This window comes from Stegodyphus dumicola, chromosome 2 (genome assembly GCF_044657685.1).
Source record: "Stegodyphus dumicola isolate Sdum_Otavi_A_Nest chromosome 2, ASM4465768v1".
In the NCBI taxonomy this organism is placed as follows: Eukaryota; Metazoa; Arthropoda; class Arachnida; order Araneae; family Eresidae; genus Stegodyphus; species Stegodyphus dumicola.
In genome coordinates, this window is record NC_140769.1 from 71,166,511 (window position 1) to 71,180,282 (window position 13,772).

At 32.6% G+C, this 13,772-nt stretch overlaps 2 protein-coding genes across 3 annotated transcripts in view; one reads left to right on the forward strand and one right to left on the reverse strand.

Annotated features, from left to right (window-relative positions):
- The window catches only part of LOC118187713 (elongation factor-like GTPase 1), a 352,553-nt gene that overhangs the window by 276,211 nt on the left and 62,570 nt on the right, over window positions 1-13,772 (forward strand). The window lies entirely within an intron of this gene.
- The window catches only part of aos (protein argos), a 40,758-nt gene that overhangs the window by 8,348 nt on the left and 18,638 nt on the right, over window positions 1-13,772 (reverse strand). The window contains exons 2-3 of the mRNA XM_035357987.2: window positions 3,878-4,051; window positions 1,624-1,830 (exon numbers count right to left, since the gene is read on the reverse strand). Coding sequence (XP_035213878.1) covers window positions 1,624-1,830; window positions 3,878-4,051 — 381 coding nt within the window. The remainder of the gene's footprint in view (window positions 1-1,623; window positions 1,831-3,877; window positions 4,052-13,772) is intronic.

Sequence of the window (13,772 nt, forward strand, 5' to 3'; positions counted from 1 at the left end):
CACGAAGGCATGCCAAGAAGGTGAGAGAAATGCCTTATAACCTAGCCAAACCTTCTGGCAAAAATCAAGAAAACCTCCAACTTCTAATACAGAAATGGCCCTTAACATAAATTTGTTATGCAAAAAATATTCTTTTATTTGTTACTTGTTCAAGCAACATACATATTGAAGTAAAAAAAAAAAAGAGAGAGAGAGAGAGATGTCACATTACACAAACTTTGTGTCACACTCTGGACCAACCCTTCAGAATTTTTATTATCTATCCTTGGAATAGTTATGCATTACTGTCACTGTAGTTAATAATATTACATTCGAATACTAAATAAATTACAGTGCATCGTACTTGACAGGGTGGCCAAGATATTATATCCCACATAGAACTAATTTTAACATATTTGTTGTCTATAAACTCAACTATGCACAAGAATATTTACAGAAGTTGATAAAATACAGTTTAAGGAAATAGCCATAGGTTTAAACATTTTTAACTCGGGTGTTATGTCAACACCTTACAAAATTGTATACATTCGAATACTAAATAAATTACAGTGCATCGTACTTGACAGGGTGGCCAAGATATTATATCCCACATAGAACTAATTTTAACATATTTGTTGTCTATAAACTCTAAACCATTAATCTATATTTTGTTCAATACTTAATCTTCGTAATGTTCTACCACAGAACTCATAGGAGGAATTTTAGTTTTTTCGTGTTAGAAACATCTTTAACGGAGTCCTTCCAATTTTCTGAACAAATTTTTGGTTACTTTACGCTAACATGCTATTTATCTTCCAAGTGCTGCCATTGTTAGAAACATAAGATCTTTTATCTTCTATCCATTGTGCCACTTAACTAATTTCTACTGTCATTCGGCGTGACATAAGATGTGTAATTTATATTTCAGATTTCTACGTAGATTTTAACCAACTGCAATAAAAATTTGAAAGAAATAAATTCTCTTTCCAACTAAAATCTTTGATTAGTTTTTAATAGTCTATCCAACTGATATAATTTAAACCGCATTTAATTAATAATATACGCAATTGATAATCTTAATGAATTTTGCAGTATTATTATAATTAATGAACTATGTTTTTAACATTAAAGGGCTCTTTAATGATTTTTAATTCTATTTGGCTAGTTTATTTTTCATTTTATGCATATACGCTTTTAAAATCTTTACCAATAATTTATGATGCAAAATTATAATAAAGCAAAAAGTTTTCAAGAGAAGTATTTGCTTTAATATTGTACGTATCATGAAATGTCAGATAATTAATAATCAAACCGCTTCTCTACAGAATATTTCGTGCTTATCTATTAATTTTATTTTTATAAACTGTTGACTTAAGTAAACTGGTTGTTGAAATTAGTCACGTTTAAATATAATACCCGCATCTTTGTAATATTGTTGTACTCAACTGTCATGTTGCCAAATCATGCATCCTAATTTGCTAGATGAAATATGGTAGTTTATTATTTATCCTTAACTTAAAATACTATTTCTTATCGGCGGTTCTTTCTTAGTCTAGAAATAAATAATTAACGAAGTTAAAAAAAATCAGAACTATTTGAAAATTTTGGTACCTTGAATGTTTAAAAAAAAAAAAGTAAACTTACACTCAGTGGAGAACAAGCCATGAAGTATATGACAGTCATGCCGTCTTGTGTGTTGTATACTTCATGTCTTAATATATATGCTACACTGTTCTTGGGGCACATGCAATGTACTGTCTGTTTTGTCGTGTTGTCTGGATAAATAGCGTGAGTCCAGGCTATGTCCCGGAAATAGCCACAAGTCGGCAGTCTGCTTACTGGCTCGCATAGCTGGAAAGGAAAAGAATGAATTGATATTAGAAAATACGTCATGTTATGCATCGCAAATTGATTATAATCCATTTCTGTCAGCTGTAATCATAATAAATAAGAATTACTTCAATATATTTTGAATGTCTGGTTCTTTTTTTATTATCCCATCTGTGTCCGTTTCTTTATCCCATCTGCAGTATTTTATTCCAAAATGTGTGTTCTTTTAAATTCTTTCCGCGCAAAACTGATTTTTAATTCAAGGCAATTAAACACAGTCCGCGTTCATAGCGGGCTGCGTCATAAAGGTGCTGGCACCTTTATGCAAGTCGTCCACTGTTCGGAAAAAAAAAAAAAAAAACAGAAATTTTCGTAAGGATGACCCACGTAAAAGTGACTGCATCCTTTTGAAGGAAGTTTCTGACTTGTAAAAAGTAACTTTCATAGCGATGCGGGCACATTTATGCGGAGCCCTGCTAAAATCCTACTAGCATAAAGGTGCGAGGACTTAGTTGCCAGGCCTCTTTTGTAAAGAAAGGTTCGCCTATTCGAGCAGTGGCGGCCTGCGTAAAAGTACTGGCATCATTATGAAGCGGTCTAGTTACAGCAAGCAACCATTCCATATAATACAGCCCTTAGTGAAAGAAAGATTACAAGTTGTTTATATATCAAAGAATCAGCTGTCAGCATTTCACCAACTCTTCTAGTTTTCGTAATCTTTTCAGTTGTGAATCAGGTTGCCTTATAATGTTAACTCTACTGCATATTGCTCTTGTATTTTAGTGTGATAAGGGCTTAAACGTCGAATATGCATTTGTATATTTGATATTTGTTACTGTAAGTACTGAATGGCAAATATTAGTACCGTAACTTATAAATTTCAAAAATTATTTATGGTAAATACTAATTTAATATCTACAGAAAATAATACCGTAATTTCGTACACTTTCACCGTGATTAGGATCGATTGACAAAAATAAATTGCAATCTTAAACTGAAGGAGGCATCTTTCAATGCAAGGAGAAATCTGTTGAAAGCAATTTTAAGCAAAACCTATTTCATTATCTACTAAATGTGGATTTATACTCTATTTTGAATGAGTAGATTTATATATGTATATGTTTGCATGATTGTCAGATTAACAATAACAGATCGTGTAACAGTAACAGATAATGCGAAATTAACTATACATATGTAAAATATAAAATATGAAACAAAATTACTAACAAAGTAATCAAACTTAATTGGAACCAATTGGCAAAGACCTTTAAATTCATAATTTTTTATAAACACATCCCCTCTTCAAGAATACACCATGCACCATTTTGTGTCACTCTGCAGCATATTATCTTCCACTTTACCTGTAATTTCTCTGTGATGCCAAAGACATTGTCCAGTTGCTGTTCAGGATTGAAGCAAAGACTTTCTGAGCTTGTAAATACGAATGCAGTTTGTACGCATCACTTTTTGGGAACGTCACGTCTCTTCGCCAAGATTCTTTCTCTATTATCTAAATGTAAGCTGCGTTTGAAGAAACTGTGGCATCTCTAATGTGTATAAATTAAAGCTAAAATGCATTTCTAAATAATTGTTCCTTTTCTAAATATAAACAATGTTTTAAACTTCAAGCCAGTTGATTTTTGCTCCAGTCGTATCTATTCAACAGCTTTTCTCGGCCATGATTGAAAAAGTGATTGGTGTCAGCTCTCTGCTAAATTCTCTCTCAACATGCGGCGACTGCGAACCTCTAAAATATCAAATTATGTAGTTAATACAAAATAATAATGAAAAAAATCTTTTATTTATATATTTATTTATTTTTTATTTTGCGTTATTACCACCACTTGTTGCTGCTATCAGCGCACAGTTGAGTTAGATTTTAACTGTTTTTTACTTTGTGTTTATTCACATATCCACACACACACACACACACACACATATATATATATATATATATATATATATATATATATATGCGCATTATAGAAAATGAACGTTTTAAAAAAGGTTCTATAGCTCAAAAAAATGTATGAAATAAGATAGTGTTTTAGAGAGGAAAAGAGCTCACCTTTAGTTGCCTCGATTTGTCCATGACGGTGAAACCGTCTCGAGGATCCATAGACATGGAACAGATTTTCTTTCCAGGGCAGCGGCACTGCCTTTCTATCCAAGGAGTGGAGTATGTATCCACCCTGTTGCATACAACCATAGGTGGGCATTCTGGAAGATCTGATTCACTGTTCTACAGAGAGAAGAAATGACAATCAAACTCCATTATACGTGATGTGGCATAAAGATAAATAATCAATAAGCCCGAAAAATTATCCTGTAATTCGTCATAATTGTATTTTATGTCATTAGGATCAAAGGGTAAATAGCAAAATGTATAACTAAATAGCAAGACATAAAATTACAAAAATTTAAAATGTAAACAATGAAAAGAAAATACAAAAAAAAAAAAAAAAAAAAAATCAGGTGTAGTTTGTAACTTAATATTATAACGAAATAATTTAAGTAATATTTACGTGTTGAATAAATCAGATGTTACTTCACAGTCTAGAGAAATCTTCAACGTGCCAAATTATAATACTTTAAAGCTTAAAAGATATATATATATGTATAATATATTATTATCTTGGGAAATGTTTTATCTTTTTCCTTTTAATTTTTGATGGTTTCTGTCTTTCTATTCCCCCCTTTTTTTTGGCACAATTTTAAAATAAAATTAATATTTCTGTTTAAGTATTTTATTTTTTATCCCCGTGTGTGTGCTTTACGAAAATATATTATTATGAAGATTTCCACGAATGGGGAAGGGAACAATTTGTATTATTATCCCGCCCAAAAAAGTGCACATGAAGGGTTTAGTTCAGTAACAAATGCTTTATTATTAGCCTACAGTATATATATTCAAGAAAAAAAAATGTAAGTAAAAATCTGTTTAGTAAGTAATGAAATGAGATTCTGTTGATAAATAATACCAGTCAAATTTCTTCCATTAAAATATAGAGACAAATGATGCCAACATTCAATAACAACTTTTTTGTTATTGAACTATAGCGACTGCGTGAATAATTTTAAAACAGCGTCATTTGATTTATACGGCGGAAGTTGGGAAGGGAAAAAAATTAGCAAGACCTTTTTATAATTCTCTACTATATTAAAAAAAAAGTCCTTCTTACTCATTCGTTTACTGCTGGACAGTGAGAGTTCAAGGAGGGATTCCTTTAGAATAAGCCAGTTCTTCGAGAAACGACGGTTACCACCAGATGGTGCCCGAAGGTCTTCTTTCGATCTTGCTTTATGAACCCTTTTAGTCCGGAAACCGACTGAGAGATCCGAAGAAATTCTCTCCTACGACTCTTTTATCGGATACTCTACTGGAGTGAAAGGAAGAAGAATGAATGTAAACACTACGAGTGGGCTTCCTCTCCCTCCATTTTTCTCCTGGAACTTTTCTTTTTTTACTGTCCGCTTCAATGGCAGTGTATTGTTCACTTGAAAGTGATGAATAAGGTGGTTTAAAAAAGTTATACTCGCAGTCCTTGATCCTGTAAAATTCGATGAATTTGAAGAAAAGGTCACTTCTGTTCTCAGGGATGAAGGATTGCCTCTCAGAAGCGTGAATGTTAGGAGAGGGGAAAAGCAGCTTGCGTGTTCTTCTTTGCATCCAAGTCAGACTTAGTTGTCATTTGGCAGCTGTTGCTATTGGCAATTGATTGTATAACACTGCTATTGGCGATTGATTGTATAACACCTGCAATCACTTTTTACCTTTGAATGACTGAGAATTCCAAGAGAATGGCAAATTTAAATTTTTTATTGTTGTATCAAGTTTTTATTTTTATTATTATTATTATTGTTTTGAAAATAAACAGCATTTGTTCAGATCTACAGCTCATTATCGCATAAAGTATGTTAATGAAATTTTTTGTTGTTATTAAACTTAAAGCGCCGCCCAGACGATATAGTGATTAGGGGAGCGGACTGTGATCCCAAAGGTTTCCGAGTTCGAATCGCGGAGAAGGCATGGTTGTAACTGTCCGTCCCTTCACAGGAGGCAAAGGTGCCTTCCTAGTAAAATGACCAGTCACTTCTGGCAGTTAGTAGTGGCAAAGCCGAAATCGGCTAAGGGGCCTGCCATTGGTTAGAAAAAAATTATACTTAGGCCACAAGTTTCCAGAATGAGTGAATAAATATAAGCGTATAATCTTTCATTAACGGATGTCATTTATAATCCGTAAAATTCAAACTCAATATAGCATTAATTTTGGTAAAATTTAAAAAAAGGATGATGGACTACAATATTTGTATGCCATGCAGCGCTTGTCTATTTTATCCACCCTATTAAGAAAAAAAGGGGGAGGGAAGTTTTGCTTTTGAGGAAGTTAAACAGATATTATTTTCATATACCTACTGTAGTACACAGTTCATGACACACTTGCAGTCTTTAGCGATATTTTAAAGTCTACTTAATTAGAACTGATATTAGGTAATGTGTTGCGGTAAACCTCGTTTAAGAGACCTTTCTCTCTTAAGAAATAATATGTTTCTATGCCGACAATGGACAATGTTGAATTTTTCTCGCAAAGAACGTTTTAACTTGAAAAAATTTCATGTCTTAAAATTTCATGCTAATCTTTTGCGACACGTTTCCTTCCTTCGGAAAACAGGGTTTTTTTTTTTTTTTTTTTTTTTTTTTTATTTATTTTGTAAAGAAATTCTTATTTGAATGCACTTATTTTTTTAGTTTAAACTAGAGACGGAAGTCATCCATCAATCTTATTCTTAGAACACTCATGGCTTTTGTCTGTTGTTGTTGCAAATGCCTTTCGACTCGCCATATACCACTCGCTATCATCCTAATGGTTAACAAAATCCCTACGCAAATTAACAATTTTAGGTTGGAAAAAAATGGCGTTAAGTTCCGAGCCCCCCCTTTTTTTTTTTTTTTTTTTTCTCATCTTTGTTTTAGAAATTTTAGCATAGGAAAGAGGACAAGATAACGACTATTCTCTTGAAATGGAATTATCCATTTCTGAGGCATATGATAATTTCTTTTATAAAAACTAATGAATGAATGAAAATTTTAGTGAGAAAAGCATGTTAAAAAATATATAAAAAAATTCTGTTTCCGTATTTAAATAAAAATTTATGAAGAAAGTCCTAAAATAATTTAGTTGAAATTAGAATTTAAAAAATTAATTTTTAAAGTAATAATTTAATGAAAATAAAATTCTATGTAAAGGTATTTAAATTGAATTTAAAAATAAAACTAGATCAATTTAATATCAAGATAATTTGTAGAATTATAAATTAGTATTATATTGTTAGTAAAGGCTTTGTGAATAACTATAATATTAAAAAAAAAAAAAAAAAAAAAAAAAAATTCCCATATGAGATGAGGCACATTTCTTTGGGGAGAAAAGAAATATGCAAAGTAATTGGAGTTCGAAGGTTTAATTATAGTGATATACGTTATGAATTAGTAGGTGTAAACTTTTCATTATCATAACAACATTCTGATAAGGATGGGAAATAATTTGATGCCACTGGAAAGGCGCTACAACTACAAACAAGGTCTGAAGATGTTTGATTGTCGGTATCGTCTTGACTCAAAACAACTAAATCTCGGCAACATTATCTCTTTTATCTGCGGACAATGGAAAATAAAGTCCATATTTAATGCGTCTCGTTGACCCTCAGACGGCTTGGCAGCAAAAGAAAGTATTACGTCACGCAGTTGCTCCTTATTTCCGCATACGTGACAAAACAGGCTTCGATAGAAGTGTTGTTATCAGACGATTAACGTTTAAAGCCACGGCTGACTGCCGAGGGTCAAGTCTTCAAACAATTGACCTTGCCCCCTCAGGAACTCGGTTTCGCCCCTCGCTTTTCTGTGAAATTTCAGCAATACTGCGTCACCAGGAGCAGGATGTAGTAGTCAAAAGAACGAGTTTGCATCTTCCGAGGAATGGTGCGGGAGTTAGCGAAGGACTGACTGTCCGATGTCGAAATGGGAATGCGACGGACACGTGAAGTTGCTTCCGGCTTCGCAACAGTGATCTTAACTGCAATGAAATTAAGTAATACAGAGAAAGGAGGAGATAACGCACTCGGATAAATTTCATTAGGTACAACCTGTAAAAACTTCTGATGGTTTGTAGATTGGTAGTTCCCTTTTTCTATAGTCCGTGTCTGAAGCCCCCATACATCCTTATCTCTACTCTTCCTGCTCTATCTCTACTGTATGTTATATAGGTTTACAAAAACTTAGAACCTCCTGACCAAACACTATACATTAAAAACACTATACGTTCAAAAATATTTGTCGTGACGCATTTAAGTTCACACGCATGCATCTCGAAATGAACCCAAACAATAAAATAGTGCATATTTCGAGAGAAAAGGAGTCAAAGGACTTAATTGGAGTGTCATTTTAGAATTCTAATCAAGAACATACCACTTACATAGACCTCTTGGAAGTCTTAGGGACTTAAGGCTAGAAATTTTTTCTCCTCAACTTTCGATTTTGAACAAACATAATTTTAAAATTTTATAGACGCATCATTCATTTTTGGCTGTTTTTAGCGGCACTCTAAAGTTGACTTTGTTTTTCGAATTCTAAGTTTATGCCATTATAGACCTTCCTTCGCCCTTCAACTTCTCGCTGACATAGCTGATTGTACGGTATCTGCATGGAAAATATTAATCATGATACAGTATATAGTAAATAAAATAAAACCTATTCTTTAATGTAAGATTTTAGGCATCCGAGATATTTTTAACTTTCAGAACTACATAGTTGCATAGTCATTAGGTTTATTTCGGAATCATGATTTTTGTGTTGTCGTCGTGGTGAAGGAAGAGAAAATTCCTTACAAGTCAAAATATACCTAATGCGTGATTCTCCAGTGCTAATTCTAGGAAAATGTATTTTAAAGCATCCTAGAAGAAAAAAACACTAATGGATCTTCAAACTGCTGGCCATAGGCACATGCATTTCTGCCTTTAAAAATATCCAGGGAATATTCCGTAAGCTATGAGTACTCAATTTTTTTTTTTTTTTTTTTTTTTTTTTTTTTTTTTTTTTTTTTTAGGTTTAATATTCATCAACTTTTTTCGTCTTGTAAACATCATTAGCAATTATGCAATTTCTTTAAGGGGAGTTATGTGATATTCTCAGATTAGATATTTTAATATCTCGATAAACACCGTTTTAATCTGTATCTTTGAAACAAAATTGTGTTACAAATAGCGTCTGTTGATCTTTATCAGCAGATATAGAACACGAAAAAATAGATAAATGGATGCGGTATATTGAATATTAACTTTACAAACGATGTGTTATGTTTATTTCTGCATCTTCACTAATGGGCAGTTTTGTACCGAAAATTAGAAAGAACGTTTTCCCTGTTACGCGTTTCCTTTTCCATCACAGCCGTGATTCATTTTTCATTTCACTGCTTTGTATATTTAGACGAAATTAATTGTTTAACCTTTTAGAATTTTTAAATTCAAAATTAGAAAAATTAGAAAACTTCAAATACGGAAAGGAAAAGTTAATTTTATCGTTATTTTTATTAATTTTAATTATATTTATTTATTTAAAAGTTAATTATATCGTTATTTTAATAAAGTTAATTTATTATTATTATTATTAAGTTAAAAGACGCGAAAATTTACCACTAACAAAATTCCAAACAGCACAAAATTTCCAAACGTGAGGCTTGTCCACCAATGGTATCTTATATTAATTTTTCTTTTCCTGGCAAAAACGATCACAAGCACCCATCTGTACACAATTCACACGGCGAGCTCAAACACGTATACTGTATATAAATTCTCAAAAAAGTAAGTTCTTAACAACTGATACCTTTGTTATGCAACAGCTGTTGTTTTAACTTGCCTGAAACCTTTATATATTCTTGTTTTTCCTACGGTGCGTGAGGTCTTTAATTAAAATATACAGAAACGTGACGTTCTCTCGCCCGTATACAGCTGAACACAATTTCCCTTTCTATATTTTAGAAGTTGTTCATCCGAGTATTTATTTTTTAATTTGGTTTCCTTTCTGTAGCTGGCATCATCTTTAAATTTCCTCCAATACATTATATGCAAATTACACTGTATTTTAGAAGTATGCTAACTCAAGCTAATTGCTGACCGCCTTTCGTGCTGTTGTGTTCTTCGTTTCAGCGACATCGTTTGTAAAAGTTTCGTACCTATTTTTAACTTGTGTTCCGACTTGGTGGTTTATTTACCTGTGCTGAAGGGGCAACTTTATGCAGTGTACTATGAATCCATTTGCTGTTTTACTGCAAGAGGGAACTCGGAATTAAATCGGGCCTTTTAGGGCTTTGAGGTACCGGAAGTTACGTTGTAAAACGATCATTTGATGGCAGATACAAAAAGAGCAGCAAATCACATAATGTTCCTTATTTGTTGAAATTGGGAAGTGATACTGTGTTTGTTAACAAATAAACGTCGAGAATGAAGCCACTCTTCTGTAGAGATATCGACCGTCAAGACATTCCACTCCCATTCCGAGTTGCAGAAGAATGAGTTTTATGTCAAGTGTTAATGCTTTCCTTGACCTCGTTCTGAAGCTACAGTTTTTTTTTTTATCCGCCCTCATCGTTCTCTTCCCTTCTGCGTGTTAGGGGGATTTCATTATATTACCCCTAGCCATGGAGGTAGGAAGTAATTCTTACCTCCATGCCCCTAGCAGAGTGAGGTGAAGAACTCAGAGATGATCTATGATCTACTGAATCTTAATTTAGCCTCTGTTTTAAGCGGGAAGAAGTAGTAAACGGATAATGAATAATTACACTTAAATATTCGCAGCTTTCTGGACTCTAGCGTGAACCAACAGAAATTTCAAAAGCACTTGAACGTAGAGATTTTGCTAATATTTCATGTTCTGTGAATTAAAATAAAAGAAAAAAAAATCTGAAAGCTTTCAGATTTTACATTACGCCGTTGGACGTTTTTTTAACGGTTTGTGTGTTACCTTTATTTATTAAATATCATGTTCTTTGCACTTAAATCATAAAATTCAATGCAACAGCAATATCGCAAAATAATTTTAAAATGAGCATATCTTTAGAATTTCCGATACACAGTCTTACGCTTGGAGAAAATACCCCCCTCCCGTACAGTGTTGCCATTGCTTTCTTTGAAATTGTTAAGTTTATTAGTCAAAGATTGGTTAGAGTGTATAAAATATGAAATGATAATAAAACAAATTAGGGCTTCCAGATGCTCATATTCGGTAGATGATTACGTTATTCAAAATTGGATGGCTCTAGGTACCGTTGTTTTTATCACAATGCGAGAAACATACATACATTGATGTCGATTCTTCATTATTTAATTTCTTTAAATATAACACAGGGCTATAATATTTGGTGGCAAAAATATGAAAAGTGAAACGACATTTATAGTGAATCAACGCAAAATGCCAAAACGAATTTAATAACCTTCTTGGCTAAAAAGTTGCCCACTGGCAGTGCTTTTAATGGATGAAGGAAAAGTGAGTACTTCCATTTTATGATTTAATTCGTTTTAAGATCTAGATAATCAAATGATTGTGGCAATATGTGCCGAATGAGAGGCTAGTTACAATCCAAAGTAAAAGTTCTCAAATGCAAATGCAGTTTTGTTTAGAAATATTAATCTTGACTGTGGTTGAAAATCAGTTCATTTATTTTACTGCATCCTCTCATTAAGTAGACATTTAAGAAAACTTTTTTACACTATCAGAAATTTCTCATACCGGTCTTCAAGAGAAATTTAATGAATGAAGTAACAATTCTCTCTTTCTCTGAATGTGTGTGTAAGTGAAGTATTTCATGGTTGTCAATTAACGCCATTTAATTAAATCGCTTAGTGACCACTGAGCCGGTACATGATTGAGCAAAGAACTATCCTGTCTCGCAACGCGACTTCTGCTGTTGTTGTTACACTATCAACAATGCTGAAAAACCCAAATTGCCCCAAAACTGGCATTTACCCTACTGACAGAGATAGATGTACCATAATTAAATGTTTTTTGAGTTACTTACGTTTTAACCCCCCCCCTTTTTTTTTTCCCTATCTCCCTTACGGACGGCATCACCCGTATCGTATTCTTATGGTTCAGTAAATGGCTCATTTCTATTTTATACAGTGTTTAAATTCTGATTACAGTGTTCAGAGATTGAGGTGGAAATGTGGAATCTCCTCGCTCGAATGCTTCACCCAAATGACTACCATGTTGCGGAAACTTTGCACCTTTGATTGTTTTTCGCCTGGTAACCATGGTAAAGATTCAAATGATGGTAAACATTTTTAGATAATGTCTGGCAGGGAAGGGGAACAAAACATATATCAAGGAAATAAAGGGAGGAAACTAAGAATTTAGAAAAAAAAACCTGGCTTTGGGTTTTTTTAATCAAACTGTATAATTTCAGTAGAATATTTATGCTTGATAAAATTTAAAATAAAATTTGTGAGATAAACAATATGTTAAAATGATAAATTCAGTATTTTGTAGATTCTAAAAAATAAAGAAATTCCTCTTGAGATAATAAGTGGCAGTTTGCATATAATCCAACATTTAATTTTTGATAACTTCCAAAGTTACACGATTTCATAGTTTCACAATTTTTTTTTAGCATTAAAAACCTGAGCACAATAGGAAAACGTATATTAACTGCTAACGACAGGTGTGTTAAATTAAGATTCTGAAATAATAAAGGAGTGTATGATTTATATCAATGATTTCAAATCAAATTTACTTGTAGGAGCTTTTTCTTCTCATTAAATATGTCTTCCTTTAAGTAGTCGCAAAGTGTGGAATCTCATTATCTCTAAGAGGAAAATCATAAAAGCCTCGTTCTCTTTGGGAAAAAAAAAGCGTTTGGAATAATAGGATAAACACCTAAAGAAATCTCCCCTTTATTCAAGAAATAAGAGCCATGATGTTGTCTTGCATTTATTATGCTGTATCCACCGGTTGCAGAAAATGCCTACAGCCTTGATTGTAAAAGTTTTAGACTGCAAGAATGAAAATAATAATAAGTATAATGGAAAGAAAATCACATTTAATGAAGTGCATGCATTTTATTAGAATTCCTTCATTTTGGCATTAACAGCCATCGTGTTTTTAAATGTCTCATGTGAAAACCACCTATATATTGTACTTTGTCTGCTATGCCTTAAGATTTGCAATAAGCTCTTGAAGAATCTTTTGAACGTATGCTCCTCATATCTAAACGCAGGACCTGAGCTTTTCATATATTCGCCATCGAAGTCATTTAAATGGATGGAATTTCCTTCTTCGAATTCATTGGTTTGCTATCAGCGTTATTTTCGCCTGAATATTTCATTGTGGATTGGTGAAAGAGACAGTTAGCTGTTATCGATGTGATAAGGTTTGATTAAAAGGAGTAAGAATTTTATTACTTTCTATAGCTATTGCTTTTTAGGGCATATGTTGCCGTGAGGTCAAATGTCTTTTCGAGCAGCTACGGCAGTTACAAAGACATTTGATCTCACGGCAATCTTAGTCTTAAGTCGTAAGATTGTTTTCTTAAAATGTTCTGTGATTAAAAATGATATTTATATCATATTTAAGACTGCTATCTGTAGTTCCCCCGCTATAAATTAGCATCTTTAACTTCTTATGTGTATGTATGCAAGCAAATATTACATGCAAATGATTAACATTAACAGGTATTGCATTCAGTTCGATGAAGTGTCAGCTATCATTATTAGTTCTTCACCCGTTTTATTTGTTATAATTCTCAATTATTTGATTTAGTAGTCCGTTTCAACGTTTAGTTTTTCTTATTGCAGGATTTCTGTATTTATGCCTTTATTTTTACGGATAGTCATTGAAATAAAATGCTGAAGAATTCCTTTCTGAATTCGTTAATATTAAGTCTTCAAATAAAAACAAAAGAAAAAAAAAAACAGTA